Source organism: Symsagittifera roscoffensis, chromosome 1 (assembly GCF_963678635.1).
Source record: "Symsagittifera roscoffensis chromosome 1, txSymRosc1.1, whole genome shotgun sequence".
Lineage (NCBI taxonomy): Eukaryota > Metazoa > Xenacoelomorpha > Acoela > Convolutidae > Symsagittifera > Symsagittifera roscoffensis.
This window is the reverse complement of record NC_087062.1, coordinates 6,160,893-6,180,440: the sequence shown is the minus strand read 5'-3', so window position 1 is coordinate 6,180,440 and position 19,548 is coordinate 6,160,893. Positions and strand designations below refer to the sequence as shown.

Here is a 19,548-nt window from a genome sequence, read left to right as displayed (position 1 = left end):
TGACAGTCGTAGAAAAAGTTTTGCGAACATGTTAATGTAGATGAAATAGTTTTCAGTCCGTCGAGTTTTCCTATCCCTTATTATATTGTTTTACAACGTACTGGATTGTTAAGAATATAGTATCTAGTATCTAGAGCCTTTTGAACAAATAAAAATGGTATGCTGATTGGCTTATTCACATGAGTTGAACTGTGTTCATCGTCTAAACGGCCGACATCAATTGAAGTTTGATTTGATCGTTAAATTTTCCTACCACTTTTTTCTGAAAAACCTGAAAAAACCAGAAAGCGTAATATTTGAAATTCATAAATCTTGCCACAAAAGGAAAACTTAAAAATATCGCTCCTTGTTTTGTAAAAACTGGTTATTTTGTGGCTTGTCAATAGTTTCTCCATTGGTTTCAATCTGTAAAGTTTGTGTAAGGTCCGTCATTTTACAATCCAATGGCGTTTGAAGGTTTGAATAGCTAAAAATGGCTGAGAAAATGTATGTGTTCTACGTAAGAAAGAATGCTGTTATCAATTTTTTTGTAAACCTATGAAATTTTGAAAAAATGGAACAGATTCAACAATGAAAATCAGTCCATCTTCTGAATTTTTTTCACTTTTTCAAAAATTTTTCTTTGCTTCAATCGTAACCTCAATGCAAATACAATTGTTCGTACGTAAACTTGAAGGAAATTACGAATTAAACCAAAAGAAAATTACGAAAAACTGAAAACAATTTTCAACTTTTCACTAAAACAGTTCAGCAACATTGGAGCGAATCTGTTTGAAAAAATTTATTTGTTGTCCTTTTTGAGTTTCATGATCGGTTATATCGATTATGTGATGTTAGACTAATGAAGCATTATTCGGTGAGATCATTTTAACTCAGCGCTAGCACTATACTATTTAAAAACAAAACATTTTTTTTGTTCTTCTAGATGATTTATTACTCAGAATTTAAAGATATCTGATTTACAAACAAAATTGGGCAGTCAAACGTGAGGGAACAATTTGTGGAAGATCTTTTGATGGCATGACCGCTGGCTGTGCCATAAAATGTCCGCTAAAAGTCTTAAACTAAAACTCATAATAACTATTTCTAAGAAAATTTAATTGTAAATAAGCCAAGGATATCAATCTTAGTTTCGATGCAATAAGCAATTCAGATCAGCTGTTCAAATACAGACCGAACTCCAGTGCTCAACGTCTGTTGAGTTTGATTTGAATCTTATTTGAGCTTTGAAGAATTCTGTGCAGTTGAGAAGATAACAAACAAAACTGATGCCATCCCAGGACAAAGAATAATATCTGTTTTCGTTAGGAACATTGATAAATTTCCATCTCGGACACTGTCAATTTCTGATGAATGTCTATCATGTAGAGATCTGATAAAATATTTTGACTTCGTACAAAATTTTACCATATCTTAGATACAAAAACTTAGTTTAGCTTTTTTTATTCAGTATTCAATGTTTGTCCAATAAAGTCTTATTTGATTCTTTTAAGATTTTGTGTTTCAAAATTTCATCGTTGGATCTTACTAATAATTTTTTTCTAGGCTTTACAAGAAAAGCATTCGATTTCGACTGGGATAGTTTTCAATGGGCAGTGCCTTTTCATTTCTAAGCAAATTGTAGGAACAGTTAAATGTTCGTTTCGTTTTGTAACGGCCTGTGGTTATGGTAGTTTTGTCGACGTTTGTTTCCATTCAAGATATCGCTAATTTGTCTTTCATCATCAGTTCTCAGGTGCTTACTAATTTATATCGATAAATTAATTTATATCGATAAATTAATGTATATCGGTTGTTTATGTTATCTAACTTAAAGTTATCTTTGAGGACATTCTAGTCTGAGCTATTTCGTTAATTTTTCTTATCTATAACAGTGTAAAACTCCTTAATTTAAGTTCCCAAGCAATTGTTTTTGCTAGCTGAGACTTCAAGGCATTTTTTTCTTCGCGACTTCGTTAAAAAGATCAAATGACTGTTTTAATCAATAACTTGTAACCAACAGATGTTGTGTCAGATTAAAAATAAGAGCCGAGATTGAAACCTATTTACTCTTGTATAAATTGTGTAGCAAAAAGTTTCTGGAGTTTAACAAACGAAAAAAATGTATTCTTGGATCGAGTAAAAAATATTTGGTACAATATTCCGAATAGATTGTTCTGACTAAAATGAAAAGGTTAACTTGGAAAGTTGGAATTGTTCAACTGTTTTATATTTCAGTTAGGTATTGAGTTTTAATTTTTCAAAATGGCTTCAATTTTAACCGATAACGCACTTGAAGTATTTTGTGATTGCGACCAATCAGCCGAGGAGGTATCATCTAAGTGCGATGACTCATATACTGTTGTCTCTGGCGGCTCTGTTTCGAGTTCAATTTACAGTCAGGGCGAAACGCTTGAAAGTGACGATCAATTGGAGGAGTTTTCAATGGACGATGAGGACAAACTGGGGTCAAATGAGACCCTTGCAGTTTCTTGGGGATCGAACGAGACCCTTGCAGCTTCTGAGGGATCGAACGAGACCCTTGCAGTTTCTGAGGGATCGAACGAGACCCTTTCGAATCTGGTTGATGAGAAGGAGGAAAATGCAATGAAGCCGGATTCACCTGGTGTAGATTCAAGAAGAAATAATTGGCAAATTGATGAACTGTTAAAATATTTTGGAAACTTACTTATTCCAAAGTTTGATCAATTTTGCAGCCCTGTATCCTCTAGAGAAACGATGAACAACATTAATTCATGGCTGTCACAATTGAACTTGACTTCTGACCGTGGAGGTCAACGCCGATATACTTATGAAAACGGAGCTGAAAATGTCATTTTTGAGCACACGTACGCTGATATTGTGAACGAATCAAAAAATGATAGCACGAATTCTCTTAAAGAAAATCAGAGTGGAAAATGTTTCTCTGATTCCGGAATTGAGACTTCGAGAAATGAAACTTCGGGTCATGAAACTTCAGGAACTGAGACATCAGGTACTTTTCATGTGAATGAAGAGAATGCCAGCTCTTTAGATGGCAGATCCGTTTTTGAGGAAGATTCCGGCGTTCAACAGGAATGCGATGACTTCGATGATTCTCAAGAAGTTTTCGACAGAGTTCAAAGTCAAGTGGCATATATGCTGAACAAATTGTGGCAACAGCAAATGGAAATTGACCGTCTGATTAAGTCGCTTGAAATTCAGAGCGTTATGGAAGAGGTGCTTCGAGATAGTCCGTACTTTGTAAGAAATTTAGGAGTCGATACTGACAAAAAGTATCCAAGCTTGTCGGCAGCTCTTGTTGCAAATGAAGACCAAAATAAAAGAGTGTTGGATAAATACAGGGGGGACTTTTTCTTGCGTAGATCTTCGGAACAATTCGCCGAGAATGGTATTTTGACAGTATTTGGCACTGGTCCGTTGGATGAAAACGGAAACATGAAAGAAAAACCAGTGAAAACTTCGTCAACTGAGCCGCCAAAACGAAAACAGAAACCGATGAGAAAGAGTTATACTGCAAATGACGTGACGTCATTAATCAAGGATAAAGACATCAAAGAAGATGAACAATTTTATGAGATTCAAGAACAAAACAGAAAGAAAGTTTCTCCAAGACGGCGCACGTTCCATCCCGATGAGTTAAAAACGCAATTAGCAAAATACAGTGGAAATAATTGCGACAGGAATTAACTGTTAATTTTGGACTTGAAAACTGATTTTATTGAGATTTTAGTTTGAAAGACCACCGAACCACAAAGAATTCGATCATTTAACCATCATTTTAAAATAAATATGAACCGCGGGGGTTTTTTGACAGGGTAATTCAGTTTTTTGTCAAGTTACTGGTTCATCGAATTGTTGGACTATTGTTTGTTTTTCAAATTGAAACTTGACATTGTGTTCTTTGTCCATAATTGTATAAATTATTGACCTTGAATTGCTGAAGTTGTAAAAAACTTGTTTATTGTGTAAGAAACACATTTTTTGCTAAATGATGTTTTAATCTTGTTGAAATATTGTTTTAAACTGTAGTTTACTTTGTGGCTTTTTTCATGTAAAATGTAACTTATTTTATATAATTTGACGCGCGTAGATACGGTACAGAGACTATGAAAAATATTTGAACGCTGTTTTTTTTTCGATGCTAAGTTTTGGTTTGAAACCAAATCAAGACCACAAGACGAAGTGAAGACCACTACACGTTGCGTAGTTATGTTCTGTAGTTTATTGTTCCGACTTTCGATACGAAAGTAAAGGAATATTTGTGCTCGGGCGGTTTTTTTTCTTCAGACAAATTTCGACTTTTTAACTAGCCATTTTTGACGGAATTTTTTTATATCTTTCAAAAGGTATTGTTGTCCTGAGCTTAAATTTGAAAAGATATTTCACCTGTGATTATTTTTCGTAAAGTTATGGGGGTTTAAAGATTGCCATTTTGGCCAATTTGGGACAATTAACGCGCGATATATTTCGTGCTCTTAACGCGTAAGCGGAGATTTAATCCGTCTTAGAAATCATTCCAAATTGGTTGAAAGAAGCTTATTTGCCATAATTTTTTTGTTACAATGAGCGAAATCTATTCTTTTGTATTTTATATGGCGTGTGGGGGATGATTTCAAAAAAAATCTTATTGGGCTTGCTGTCAACCATTCTCCCACTATTGAGAAATATAGTTTTTCTCTTAGTCATCCAGCGTGCTGGCTAAACCGAATGAGCTAGAGGGTTTATGCCTGCGCGTGACACTGTGTTTTTTATCCGAGCAGTGTTGGATTCGGACGTAATATTTTCATACAAAACTAGGCACTACAACTCAATTAAAGTCGAGAGATAACTTAATGAGTATAAATGAAAATAGTTTGAATGTTCGCTTTTATGCTTCTTTTATTCTGTAGGAATTAGATATATCGTGAGTCCCAGATTGTCAGTCAATATCATTTTAAAAAAGTAAAGGTACTTGAGTTTTATCTTCAAATTATTATCTAGTTTTATCACAACTATCTTAATCTGTTTTAAGATAAAAAGAAGTGGTAAGTCACTAAGTTACTTGTTTTCCGACCTATTTTAGTATCGCAAGGACAGCTCGTATGTGTGGTATCATAATAAAGCCCCAGAAAGTGGGAATGAGATTCCACAAAAATGATCAAATGAAAAACGTGCCTAAAATTGGTATGAATTTGTGGCTGTTTAGACTCTTTTTAATAAGGTCGGAAGTCTTGATATAGACCAAATTATCATGTTAAAATTTGCGAAGCGGTGTATTAGTACGAACCTTCTATTTTTTCAAACCTAAGTCGCAAATATTGGTGCCACTTTTGGGGCACCCTTACAGCTTGTTGATAGCATGTGCTTTGACATTCGAATACTAATAAGTTAACACAGTTAATGCAGTTTTCATTCATCAAATGAACCGAAAAAAGTGATTTGTTTCAAACAACATAACAATCATGAAAACTGGATTTCATAAATTTTCTGACTCAATTTATCTCGTAATTTTTTGAAATTATTTATACATAATGTGGCTTTGTGCTTTGCGATTTGTTACAAGCAAAGTTAGTTTGGATGTCTTCAGCTTGTTATATTCCAAATTATTACTTGCAAAATTGAGTCTGTTTGTATTTGGTACAACTTTTGCTGAGATTCATTGGCAATTTGTAAGCATATGTAGCTGTTTTATTCGTGACTAGTGTTTGTCGATTGTTAAGCTTGCATGGCTAAGTGATTGTGCGTGAGACTCAAAATCTCTTGATTGCAGTAGGTCGCAGATTCAAATCCTACACATAGCAGTGTTTTTGCTAATTCGAGGCTTATTTCTGCTTTTTTTTTATTTCACTTGATAGAGCTGCTTTTTGGTCGTGTTCTCGCAAGTGTTTGCGAAGCGCAGCTTTGCCTCTGAGTTTAAAATTTAATTATATAGCAGTTCTTGGTTTCCGTATTTGTGTACTGCTCTGCTGATGTGTTTCATCCACGTGTATTTTATCCTCTGAATTTTGTATCACGTGTCTTTCAAACACCAGCCAGTTTTAGGGTCGGACGAGTCTTAAGTTTTGAAAATTGCTCAATATGCTTTTGATTTTCTGCAACCAGCCAATAATAAAGTTGATAAATTACCAGTGATGAAACAGATGAGCAGAGCAGCACACAAATAACGAAATTCAGCTTTACTTTACTTGGAAATCTAATCCGGTCTAATTTTCTTGATTAATGCAGCTTACGTTAAATTATTAACCAAGATAACGCTTCCTATACGCCAAATATCACTTTTTTGTTATCATTCGCTATTTTTTTTTGTTCAAGTCCTGGGTTCAGTTTTGCTGATGTTGATGCGTATGATCTGGTGCTAAGTTTCGCGAAGCAAAGGATAATAAAAGAGGATTTTATATTTTCTACAATATCTGAAATCTAATTATGCCCTGGCCTGGAACTTGAAAAATAGTGATTCAAATATGATTTTTTTTGTCAATTTATAAAAGTATGAAAATTGCTTATTGGACCAACTCGCGATAATTTATGAGGGCTGTTTTGTAGTTTTTTTGTAACATGTATCGTAAGCGACAAATCAATATCAAACAGAAAGCTCTCCAAATTGAGTGCTATTTGATCTTATTAAAAAACTATTTGTTCGTATTAATGCGTTATTAATACGGGAGTTTAATTTATGGAGTGATTTTGAACTCAAATTACGCTCTCCAACTAAGAAATCAGAAACAACGCGTTAAAATACAAATGAAGGTTGCTATTGAAAGTTAATTTATTTTACGTTAGTCAATCATTAAATTTTTTTGAAATTGAAAGAGCCTGAAGATGATCTATTTTTTCAAAATCAAAAATAAAAATTATTTTTCTGTCTCCTTGTGACATTCAGACTTTTCAAACTGTCTGCTGGCCATATTCTTTGGTTTCCATGAAGGTAGCTAAGAATTCAAATCAATGTTAGATTCATTTGCTGAAACGAAGGCAAATTATGCTCTTCAATAACGAGAAGGCAAATGGACGTAGTGAAAACTCTTAGTATAGGTCTGTGTGATTTTTCAACGTTCAAATTTGATCTACTTATTTTTTTCAGATTTTTCAAACTAATATAAAATTAACCTATTGATCCATTTGACACTTTTTTCTAGAATCAACCCAAATTTCGACAATCAAAAGTTGTTCCAGAAATTCGAATATCTTTAAGGTCATCTTTTTTTTCTTCGAAACTCCAAAATTGAGTTTTTTTTCAAAAAAAATCCAGTATGTTTTTTCTGTTAACTTGCGTTCTTTTACTTTTTTCCAACTGTCTGCTGGCCATATTCTTTGGTTTCCATGAAGGTAGCTAAGAATTCAAATCAATGTTAGATTCATTTGCTGAAACGAAGGCAAATTATGCTCTTCAATAACGAGAAGGCAAATGGACGTAGTGAAAACTCTAGTATAGGTCTGTGTGATTTTTCAACGTTCAAATTTGATCTACTTATTTTTTTCAGATTTTTCAAACTAATATAAAATTAACCTATTGATCCATTTGACACTTTTTTGTAGAATCAACCCAAATTTCGACAATCAAAAGTTGTTCCAGAAATTCGAATATCTTTAAGGCCATCTTTTTTTCTTCGAAACTCCAAAATTGAGTTTTTTTTTTCAAAAAAAATCCAGTATGTTTTTTCTGTTAATTTGCGTTCTTTTACTTTTTTCCAACTGTCTGCTGGCCATATTCTTTGGTTTCCATGAAGGTAGCTAAGAATTCAAATCAATGTTAGATTCATTTGCTGAAACGAAGGCAAATTATGCTCTTCAATAACGAGAAGGCAAATGGACGTAGTGAAAACTCTAGTATAGGTCTGTGTGATTTTTCAACGTTCAAATTTGATCTACTTATTTTTTTCAGATTTTTCAAACTAATATAAAATTAACCTATTGATCCATTTGACACTTTTTTGTAGAATCAACCCAAATTTCGACAATCAAAAGTTGTTCCAGAAATTCGAATATCTTTAAGGTCATCTTTTTTTTCTTCGAAACTCCAAAATTGAGTTTTTTTTCAAAAAAAATCCAGTATGTTTTTTCTGTTAACTTGCGTTCTTTTACTTTTTTCCAACTGTCTGCTGGCCATATTCTTTGGTTTCCATGAAGGTAGCTAAGAATTCAAATCAATGTTAGATTCATTTGCTGAAACGAAGGCAAATTATGCTCTTCAATAACGAGAAGGCAAATGGACGTAGTGAAAACTCTAGTATAGGTCTGTGTGATTTTTCAACGTTCAAATTTGATCTACTTATTTTTTTCAGATTTTTCAAACTAATATAAAATTAACCTATTGATCCATTTGACACTTTTTTGTAGAATCAACCCAAATTTCGACAATCAAAAGTTGTTCCAGAAATTCGAATATCTTTAAGGCCATCTTTTTTTCTTCGAAACTCCAAAATTGAGTTTTTTTTTCAAAAAAAATCCAGAATGTTTTTTCTGTTAATTTGCGTTCTTTTACTTTTTTCCAACTGTCTGCTGGCCATATTCTTTGGTTTCCATGAAGGTAGCTAAGAATTCAAATCAATGTTAGATTCATTTGCTGAAACGAAGGCAAATTATGCTCTTCAATAACGAGAAGGCAAATGGACGTAGTGAAAACTCTAGTATAGGTCTGTGTGATTTTTCAACGTTCAAATTTGATCTACTTATTTTTTTCAGATTTTTCAAACTAATATAAAATTAACCTATTGATCCATTTGACACTTTTTTGTAGAATCAACCCAAATTTCGACAATCAAAAGTTGTTCCAGAAATTCGAATATCTTTAAGGCCATCTTTTTTTCTTCGAAACTCCAAAATTGAGTTTTTTTTTCAAAAAAAATCCAGTATGTCTTTTCTGTTAACTTGCGTTCTTTTACTTTTTTCCAACTGTCTGTTGGCTATGTTTTAAAATTGACGTTTTCGTATTTGCGAAGTGTATTTTCTCTCAGTGCTGAGTAATTATTATAGCTTTTATTTAACATTGAAAATATTGAAGTGCTTGCCGAAGTCATGGTTTTCTTGATAAAGTCTGAGCGTAGGTTAATCGCGTTTTTGTCTCGCAAACGGATTTTTTTGCATGGTTCCTAATAATTAGTTTTGCTGCCCGTTGTGTTTGGCATATGAAAACTTATTTCATAGCTATTTTTTCAAAAATAGATGGTCCTAAATTTTTTGATGGAAGATAAAAAATTGGCATACATGGAAAGTATTTTTTCAGCTTTGAAATTTTATTGATTTTAATGTTCATGTTTTACTTTTTTAGTTCAGTTTTTTTGTTTTGAATATCATTTGCATCGAGATGTTTGCAGACATAATATACTTCAACAGGCTAAGCGACGTCAGCAACGGAACTTCACGACGTAATCATAACCCGATTTTGGTACCGGAATAATTGAGTGAATATTCGATTACTCTTAGCGCATCTCTCTGTGAGACAGTACAACAGTGCCGAAAATCAAGTGTTCATTAGCGCCGAAGCACTAAACCAAAGACTAATAAATCGGTCATCTCCGGTTTAAGTTCGACCTTGGGTGCGCCTCGCTCCTTCGCGGTGATTTCCCGCTCTAGTATCCGGCTGTCCTATCCACTGTTGGCAAGCTCACAGCACGCTGGCGCGACTGGTGGTTATTTTTGCTGTACCACGAAATATTTATCACAGTTCCGAAATTAAATCGTTGTTCGACAGTGCCAAAAATCATCCATTTTCCGAAATGTTGAACACTGTTTTAGTTTTGCCACTGGGGTCTTTTTACGTATTCCGCCCAAATCATCAAATCGAAATTTATAGAAATACTGCTTAAAAAGCTCAGATCTTCTTGGTTGAAAATAAATAAATCGAGGAATCACAGTTTGAACAAATTGTTCAATAATAACTGAAGCTTATTTAGTTATTTTAAGCGGAAATTAGTAAAAAGATCCCAACACTTCTGTTCCTCGACACTGTTAAACGCCCTTCTCGCTGGTAATTAGAAGAGTAAGCCAGTACGTGAAAAATTTTCAGTCGCAAAATATATTTTATATAAATTTGACCCGTCAAGTCAACTAAAACAAGGGTCTAAATAGAGATATGTTCATTTTAAGCTAAGCAGTAGAATAATTCAACTTATGGTTTGGATACATTCAACTGGATATGTTTCAAAAAGGGAAATAAATGGATTTAAAGCTGCGCTCGATTTTATTCCGGATTCTTCATTTGACTTCCAGAATTTCTGGGTTGGACTCCATTATTAGCAGCAATAGACGGCTGAGGTAGTTCTGGAGGTCATCGTTTATTTGTTCTTGCTGCTTCAGCTCAAAGCATATCTAAACATAGGTTCATATTTTGTTTCAAATAGGTTTTACTTATGTTGTCTGTTTTCTACTTTTGTGGAGGGCTATATGCTTTTTAATAGGCTGGGGATAATTTAATAGGCTTACCGTTTCGTATGACTTGTTCTGCTCAAGTGCATCTTTCACAACTTTACTCAAATCAATCTCTCTCGGTCTGTTCATCACTTGGGCTAACTCAGCAGCAAGAGACCTAGGTGCCCCCTGACTAGTCGTCGGCTGATGTGCCGTGGAGTGCGGGGGTGGAGTTCGAGTGCACGTCGGCAGAGGGGAGTTACTAGACTCGGGATCCAGGGGTAAGACATCTTCCAGAGATTCGAGGGATCCGCCGGTGGTGTCGCGGTGCTTGCTCTGGTCGCTCAGGACAGCAGCATCTACTGACGCTCGGCCAGAAAGAGGTAGTCGGCAGTTGTCGCAGAGGGTCTTGCGAGACTCGAGGTATCGGTAACTGGACTCCAGTTCGTGGATCTTCTCAATTAGCTTGGAATTTTCCTGTAATGAAGAAAATAATTTGGCTCTTTTTTCCAGCTTCCCACCCCCCTCGTTAAGTTGCAAAATTAAGCTGTTCAAAAATTGTTTCTTACATGACTTTTTGCATGTAAAAAGTTTTCTAAATATTTGTTCATCTTTTCACGCTGACACGTTTTGATGCAATTTATAACAAGAAAAGTAGTTTTAAATAGACTTTTATATTTGAAACTTTCATTCATTTTTTTCAGAAAAAACCAAAGGGGGGACTGGAAAAGAGCCGAAAATTTGATGTAAATGTAAAGAAAGACCATTGGTTTTTCTTGAAAATCATTCAGCTGTGGTGACGATCAGCAAAAAGTTTGACCGCTGCTTTGTTTTGACTTTCCAAGAAATATATTTTTTTCTTTAGTTCAATCTTGACTTAATTAAGCATTTTTATTAAATTTTTTTAAAAATCTGAATGATATTAATGCATTGAGCTTAAAACTTAAAAAAAAAACATTTCAGCTGTGATTTTTTTTCGAGCGGTATTTTTTTGACGAGCAGTGTTTGCCAGTCTTGTTGTGCTTTTGAATGCGAAGTGCAACATCGCTTATTAAATAGCCTACTTTGATAATTGTCACGTATTCCCCAGTGACATTTAATGCCACTTAATAGTTGTGTTAGAGTTGCTTACATTTCGTAGTAGATTGCACTTGTGTATCATTTCTGTAACTTTGGCGTCCTGGTCTCCCCCCTCCTGATCGTGAGTGAAGCTGCCCCCCGCTTTCACAGTGAAGTTCCCCTGTCTACTCGGAGATCTACTCAGGATTTTGGCTTCGTATTCCTGTTGCAGCTGTCTGTGCTCCTGGTGTAAAATTCAATTTAATGATTCACAAAAATAAAGAGAATTTAAAAATTCAACTCATAAATCAGACTTTTTTCCGTACCTAATTGAATGCAGATGATAGTTCATGGATTTTTTTGTCAATTTTTTGAGACCTCCCTCCCTAGCCCTGATAAGAGTGAAAAAAATAAAGACAGTTATTATTTAAGACCTCAAATGTAGGTCTGTCTATTATCAGTGAAAGACCATAGTCTTATGATGCAAAAGAAAGTGTTCGGCCAATTTTTGAAATCTGCTCCAAACCTGATGATCGTTTTTGAAATGTAATAAAATCTGTATAAAGCATTGTTTTGAAAGAATAAAACACTATAAATTCCCTAGACTATAAATTATTTTGACTAGAAATTATTTTTGACCTAAGATTGGAACACTTGTTGGACGTTATTCACTAATTCACCGCCAAAATTAAAGACGGCTCTTCTGCACAAATTGATCAGCCATCGCAAAAAAATTTTTAATTGCCCTTATAAATACAGAAACAAGGATAGTCGGTTGCTGTTCAAGTAGCACAATGTTCGACGATATTCATTAAAAATTATTATTTTTTAAAGATTTTAATCAAATTAGTGGCGTTTTTATTTGGTGGTGTTTCGAGAACTATATGATTGCGGAAATACTTGGTGAATTAGGCATGATCGACATTTTTTTTTAAATAAATACCAAACAAAAAAGTTTAAAAATAAAAAAAAAATTTGGGTGGCGTGTTTCGAGAACTATACGATTGCGTAAAGAATTAGTGAATTAGGCATGATCGACAAATTTGTTTTCAAAAATGAATACCTTACAAAATTTTTTTTTAAATGGGTGCTATGTTTCGAGAACTATACGATTGCGTAAAGAATTAGTGAATTAGGCATGATCGACAAAATTTGTTTTCAAAAAATAAATGTCAATCAAAAAAAAAATTTTTTTAAATATGGGTGGTGTGTTTCAAGAATTATACGATTGCGTAAAGAATTAGTGAATTAGGCATGATTGACAAAATTTGTTTTCAAAAATTAAGTACCAAACAAAAAAAAACATGATCGAAACAATAACAAGAGTATTCAGCCGCTGTGCAAGTACCGCAGAAAATTGCGACCATATTCATAAAAATAAAATGAAACATTTTTTGTCGAATTTGCAACTAACTGAAAATAATCCTTTTTCCAATTTCGAGCAATCTATTTCTTTGACACGTTCACACTGCGGCTACATTGCTGATTCAAACTATTTGTTCAAAAAGACCAAAGTCCTAAAATTATTTTGCCATTTTGGGTTGAGCTTGGAAAAAAAGCGTTGAAGACATAACTTGCTTAGAATCTCGTCAGAATAAAACTGGTATTTCACTTATTTTACCCTAGAAGGTCTTTTTTTTGGCCCGGCTTATTAATTAAAAAAGGTCACAAACACTACCTGATTAATTTTTGAATAAAATAGATAAAAGGAGCGAAATTTGAATTTTCTATAAAGTCACACAGGGGCGGATCTTGGATTTTCTCGAAAGGCGGGGGGGGGGGCAGATTTTCAAAAATGTTCGTAATTTTTGTCGAATTTTTTTTTCTCGACTAAATTGATTTTGAGATCTCCCAGAGCACTAAAAAGTCCCTGTTTTGGCCTAATTTTCTGCGCCGCAGGCAAAACTTTGAAAAAATTGGCCAAAAAAGGCGTTTTTAAGCACATTTGGAAAAATTTGACCAAAAAATTGCATTTTTTCTGCGCGCACTCACCTCAAAATTAGTATATATTGGCGCCTTTAGAAAAATTTTAGGGTCCGTCACCAAAAATGGATATCTCAAAATAGTACAAAGGGGGACCCTTTCGGATCGGTAGGGGTTCGAATCCCAGAGGGGGGAGGGCGTCCGCCAACCCCCGCCCCCTAAATCTGCCCCTGAAGTCACATGTTTTTGTGTAATAAACTAAGCAACCCGGTTTCACTATACAACTTGCTTCAAAAAATTTTTGAAACTTTTCTTAATAGAACGCTCATTTTGTTATTATTCAAAAAATTACTGAGTTAATCAGTCTGATTTTTCTACAAGCAAACGTTTGTGTTATATATTACGAATACAATTGTGGAACCTAACTCGCATAATTTAGTGCTCAACAAGATTTCAAGTAGTTCAAGAGCTCAACTAAGACTATTTCACTACTCTAATTATATTTGACTATGTAATAGCTTGAATTTAATAATTTTTTCCTGTGGCTGGCGTTCGTAAGTCAGCTAGGTGGCATGGAACAGTTTTGATGGTATTAGACTGTAACTATGGAGGTCAGGGGTTCAAATCACTTTGGTGTAATTTCTTTTTTTTGAAGCTCTTCTACTTAATTATTTATTCCACAATTTGGAGTTCTCATTTTTTCTGGTGTTTGCGAAATACAGTTTCAAGTCTGTGTTGAATAAACTAAAATGATCCATTTTTAAAGTCAAGTATTGGATTCGATTTTTCTACAACCACTTGCAGCACATCAACTGTTGCAAATTTTAAGCAACTTTTTTCTTCATTTTTCTTTTCAAAGTCAATCGCATTTGATGAAATCGCGATTAAATTTCAATTTATGTTCGTTTGTCAGATAAATTATTTCAGCACTAATTACTCGGAAATTTTTGACTTCAACGAACAAAGTTGCCACTGACCTGTTGTAGATTAGTGAGTTTAGCATGTAGTGCCTCCTCTATCCGCTCCTTTTCCTCTTCTAGTCTGGCTAACTTGACCTCCAGCTGGCTGATGCTATGATCTCTGGCGTCCACCTTGTCCTCCAACTTCTGCTTGTCCTCTTTGAGTAGTTCCAGCTGGCCAGTCAGCCTCGGTACTTGTGCCTTGTTCTCTTGACTGCTATGCTCCAACTCACGCATCCTGAAAGCAAAGAAATCGAGTAAGTTTCACCCGAAAAGGACCCAGTAATCATCGACAGCTGTAACGGAAATGTGAAGGTTTTTTAAGCGACTGCAGCTGCGCAATCTTCACGCTCTTGTCACTTTTTGGCCGCTCTAAATCGCCGTAGTTTTTTCAAAGTTGGGAAAACGTATCTAAATTTGGATACTGGAACTCTATAAATCAGAGCCAATAGGTAGTCAGAAACGTGTCAATAACCTCAAAGAAACCGAATAAAAATATTGATTTTTTTTTTGAATATTTTTCCAAGAAGTGTTCACTTCGTTCATTAACACTTAATGATGGTGATGAGGTAATGATGATAAGACGTAATGACATAATGATGGGTGATGACGTAGTGATGCTAATGATGTAATGACATAATGATGAATGATGACGTAATGATGATATATTCTACTCCACTCACTGTTCTCTAAGTTGTTCCACCTTCTCACGGCTGTCCCTCTCGAGAGCCTGTCGCTCCTCGCGATGACTCATCTTCAGGTGTCGCACTTCATCCTCGTGGCTCCGCTTCACCTCCGACAACTGCTCTTCAAGCATCAGGGATCTGCACTCAACACGACAAAGGAAAGTACTAATCATGAAAATCATAATAAATTATTTCCAAAACATGTCAGCTCTATTCCTCCTCCTCCCTCTCCCCGCCTGCGAATTTTTACTAGTTGGCAATATATATAACTTTCATCAGTTGTACGTATTCTACCAATTTGGTAGATCGTCATTAGACACAAATGAATTTTTTTCAGGCGTGTGGTCTTTAACTTACGCATAACAAATTTCAAATATTTTAAAATCTTCAAATTTTTTATACACAAAATTATGACTACCTTTAACTTTTACGAGTTTTTTTGATGTAGTGAAAATTGACAGGAAACAAACCTAGTCGAACTCCTAGTGGGTTATCTTGTAAGATCTCTACTAGTTTTTGACAAGTTCCTTCTACAAATAACAAAGTACAAGATAACCATTCGAAATTTTCTATGGAAGCTCCACAACAATTGTCCAATAAAGTATGTAAACGTTAAATAAAAAATACACCTCCAAAATCTTGGAATCATGGGTTTGATTTTAAATTTTAACTTGCAACTCGTCGACTGAGCTGAATACTTTCACCAAAAAAATAACTATAAAAAATACTTTAATCCAGATTTATTTGATAATCGATTGTATAGAGTCATAGCCTCGAAAAAGTTAGTTCACGCAATGGTGCACTGTATTTTGTTGGCCTTGTTTAATTTTATTGCTCTAGTTTTCAGTTTTGGTAACCCGAATGTACCCCAAAATTCAAAACATGCTAGCTAACATTCTGTGCACGTAAGATTACGACCATTTATCCACGAAGGAAAGGACCAACACAAGAGCTGAACAGCTCATCACGGCGAACAGCTGTTGAGCCCCTGTTAAAGAACTACATGCAATTTTTTTTGGTAATTTTCTGAGCTGGGTAATGTTGCTTCACCCTCAAGCAACAAGCACGGATCATGGTGGGCCTCGAACATCCGATCTTGCGATTTAGAGGCGGAGACGTAACCACTTCACCACGTACCTATTTTGGAAGTTGTTTTTGTCCTCTCGCAGCTTGAGTTGGACTGCCTCGCTCTCCGCCCTGCCTGAGACATAATTCTCCAACTGCTGCTGCAGAGATCGGATCTGAGAAGTAAAAATTGTGGCCTTACAGAATTTCTCGTGTTCACAATCACCTTTAATATCGTCACATGAACTAGTCCTTCTGTTATGCAACCTTGAACTTAAACACGGGCGAAATTCAAGCAGACGTTAACAAAAAAACTCATCTAAATTTGTATAAATGCGCCTGAAAAATGCAGCTACGAAGTCCTTCTTAAGAAACTTATCAGTAATTTTGAGACAGTATCATTTGATCAAAAGCATATAATTTTGTAATATAAGATTAAGTACTGCTTCGGTTCACCATCGGAATTTGAGATGATTAGTATACTTCAAATATTCGTATACCAGATAAAAAAACAATGTTCTATTAAATAACGTCGCTCGCTTTGTATGGACCTAACTATTATTGTCTGGCCACGATACCTAGAAGGTGTTGCAAAGAATGAAAAGGAGTTTTGTCCGCTTGAATTTAGCCCTGAACTGGTTATTGTAGTTATGACGATGCGGGTTGTGTGATTCATCGTCCGACTGACCGGGCGAAATATATTCGCACGATGCTATCCGTTGAAGTTCTCATTAAAATAGACATTTAGAAGCCACCGCTCAAGGAAGAAAGGTGAAATGTTTACAAGATGGTCTGTTTTCCCTCAGCCAAAATAAATTTTACAAGCATTTTACCAAAAGGTGAGACAATTAACCATTACAAAAGCATTTAGGTTTTAAATCAATAAACCTATCCTTTCATCGTTCCGGCGACTGAAAATTAAGAAGTTGGAATTTTGGAGTTTTTTCACGCAAAAGTAGGAATTATTAAAAAATTGGGTAGATGGAGATAAGATTGCAAATATTGAAGCCATTTTGTTATGATTTTGTTTTAATTTTTTTAATTTTCTTTTTCGTTTTAAGAGTTAGTTTTTGCTTGTTTAAAGGCTTTCGGGAGGGTATTTTTAAATAAAAAAGAGTGCTGAGCTGTGACTTTTCTTTGAAGGCCAAGGTTCCTGGAAATAGGAGTGAACACTACGCCTCAGATTTCTGACTGCATCGTGATCAGATTTTCTATAAATAGACGTGTGTCTTTTTTTGATCACGGGCAGAGAAATTTCACCCTCAAAGCTACTTATTTTGTTGTTCCCGTCTGAATCAGTAGTTGGTAAAAATGGCGATAAATTAAATGAATTATCGGAACTATCGTCGTTCGAGGAGTAATTCATAGCAAAGGGGAAATCTCGCATTTCAGTAAAATCTAGACTTCATTAAGAGGTCATGAATTATTTTGTAAAGCAATGCAATTGTGTAGGCTTATTTACGGTTCCAAATAGTTGTGGCATCAATTCGCTAGGGCACGGCAGATGCAAATATTATAAGTATAATGCAATGATTTGGTTATGTTTGACAATAGGTCATAATTTGAAAATAATTATCAAGTTTCGAATGATTTGAATGTGTTTCGATAAACTGCTTGAGTACCTAACTGATATATACAAAAAGAACGTAATAATAAACAAACATTCGCTATTTTAATTGAGGTATAGTGTTACCGCAGTTTTACTTTGCGAAAACGTATGGAAAAACAGTCTGATTAATTGGAATGGCTTCCCATTTTTTTGCTGCGAAAAAAACCCTTTCAACAGCGATTTCATTACTTGATAATGAAGGACTTGCACGTAATGAAGATATAGTATATCCTGGGTTCGCCAGGACAACAAAATTAAATGGAGACAAAATGCGTCGCTTCCATTAAATTGCATTTGGAAACCATTTTGAACGCTTTTCAAAATACAAATCTAGGATATTGTTAACTATTCCCCCCCTATGGAACCTTGAAACGAATTTCCCCCCTATAAAGAGAGAATTGTTCAGTTAAGCATATACGAATTTAGTACCTCGTTACGAATCCCCTCTATTGTAATGGGGAAGTGTTATCAAGGTCCCAATTCTACATCCAGGTTCGTCTGAACGAGTTACTAAGAGCAATAATCAGGTAATTGAACGAGTCACTTTTGTCGACAGTTATAATCCAAGAATTCTTTGTGTCTCCTAAAGTTTTAAATCAGAAAAAAAAGAAAAACAGATGTAGCCGAGAAGGATCCGGCCGCAGATATCTTAGCAAAAAAAATGGTTTCAATTTTTTTTTCAATTTTTTGTGAAATAGTTATCATTTTTTATGCGAGGGAAGGTTGAAGGGTCCTAAACTAGATCTACTTAACAATTTTCTCTCCTCTCCGGTTTCGCAGTGGGAAGAACTTTTATTTGGTTTGTAAGCCTCGGATTTTAATTCGGATTTTATTCTCGATCGGTGTAATAATATTAAATCTAAGAAACAAAAAAGCCCGCCTAAAACTTTTTTGGTCCAATTTATAGCATGTAAAGCTAGCGAATGGAGTGCAAATATGTTAGGTTAAGTGAGAAATATCCTGTTTTTAGATCTGAAAAGACTTGTATGGAAGCTTCATTAAGCGCTTTCTTGGCGCCAAAATTCGAAATTTTTTAATAAAACAAAAAAAGAAATGAAGATTTAGTAAACTTTAGTTTCTACCGTTAATCCTTCTAAAAAATAATTTTAAGCTTTGGAAGCCATGAATAATGCTCTAATTTAAAATTTATTAACACTTTTCACAAAACGCAAAAAAATTCACCAAAAAACGAATAAAAATGAAAAAATATAGCTTGTCTTCGGTTTTTCTGTGGTACTTGCACAGCAGCCGGAAATTTTTGTTGTTCGGCCACTTGAAAACTGTGAAGGAACTTTTCATTTAGGTGTGTTTTAGTTTTTTCTTTTTTTTTGTTTTCTACGCACGCGAAAGCAGGTACCACAAAAAATCAATGAAATGTGTCAATTTATATATCGTTTTAAAACCATTCGTTTCAGTCGTGATTCAAACGAAATTAAAAAGATTTTCAAAAATTTTCTCACTGTTGAGAAAAAACCGGTTTGAAACTTTTGCTTTTTGGTCTAATTTCGAGCTAACAAGGGTTTGACAAAAAAAGTTTGCAGGCTTACAATGAATGATTCAAGCTTAACTTAAGCTGTAAAAACTTAATTTTACTCGAGCCAAGTTAACCGTTGAGAAGTTTTAGCGCAATTTTGAGAAACAAAAAGCTTCAAAAATTCAACAAAAATTCTGCAACCAGTAAAACTTAAATTTTTTCCAACGACTTTTTTCAGTTTTATTGTCATCCTTCTGCAAAAAGTGTTTCACAATCGGCCACTTTCACTATGATTGTCGAAAATATCTTATTTATAAATTCGTTGAGATCTTTCTATCACACATAATTGATAAAAGGAAACTTAGACATAGAGCAATTTTTAAAATGAACGTTGGTTTCGAGATATCGTATGGCAATTTATTCGAATCTTGTCAGAGAAGTTTTCTAGTGCCAAAATATCCTTAC

General features: G+C 34.6%; 2 protein-coding genes across 7 annotated transcripts in view; both read right to left on the bottom strand.

Annotated features, from left to right (window-relative positions):
• The window catches only part of LOC134843901 (uncharacterized), a 681,357-nt gene that overhangs the window by 367,641 nt on the left and 294,168 nt on the right, over window positions 1–19,548 (bottom strand). The gene's annotated exons all lie outside the window — the stretch shown is intronic.
• The window catches only part of LOC134857080 (uncharacterized), a 34,637-nt gene continuing 25,061 nt past the window's right edge, over window positions 9,973–19,548 (bottom strand). For all 6 annotated transcript variants that reach the window (XM_063873428.1, XM_063873429.1, XM_063873430.1 and 3 more), the window contains 6 exons: window positions 16,073–16,176; window positions 14,933–15,073; window positions 14,268–14,487; window positions 11,441–11,611; window positions 10,384–10,785; window positions 9,973–10,269 (listed from right to left, as the gene is read on the bottom strand). In XM_063873428.1, coding sequence (XP_063729498.1) covers window positions 10,156–10,269; window positions 10,384–10,785; window positions 11,441–11,611; window positions 14,268–14,487; window positions 14,933–15,073; window positions 16,073–16,176 — 1,152 coding nt within the window. In that variant the 3' untranslated portion in view covers window positions 9,973–10,155. The remainder of the gene's footprint in view (window positions 10,270–10,383; window positions 10,786–11,440; window positions 11,612–14,267; window positions 14,488–14,932; window positions 15,074–16,072; window positions 16,177–19,548) is intronic.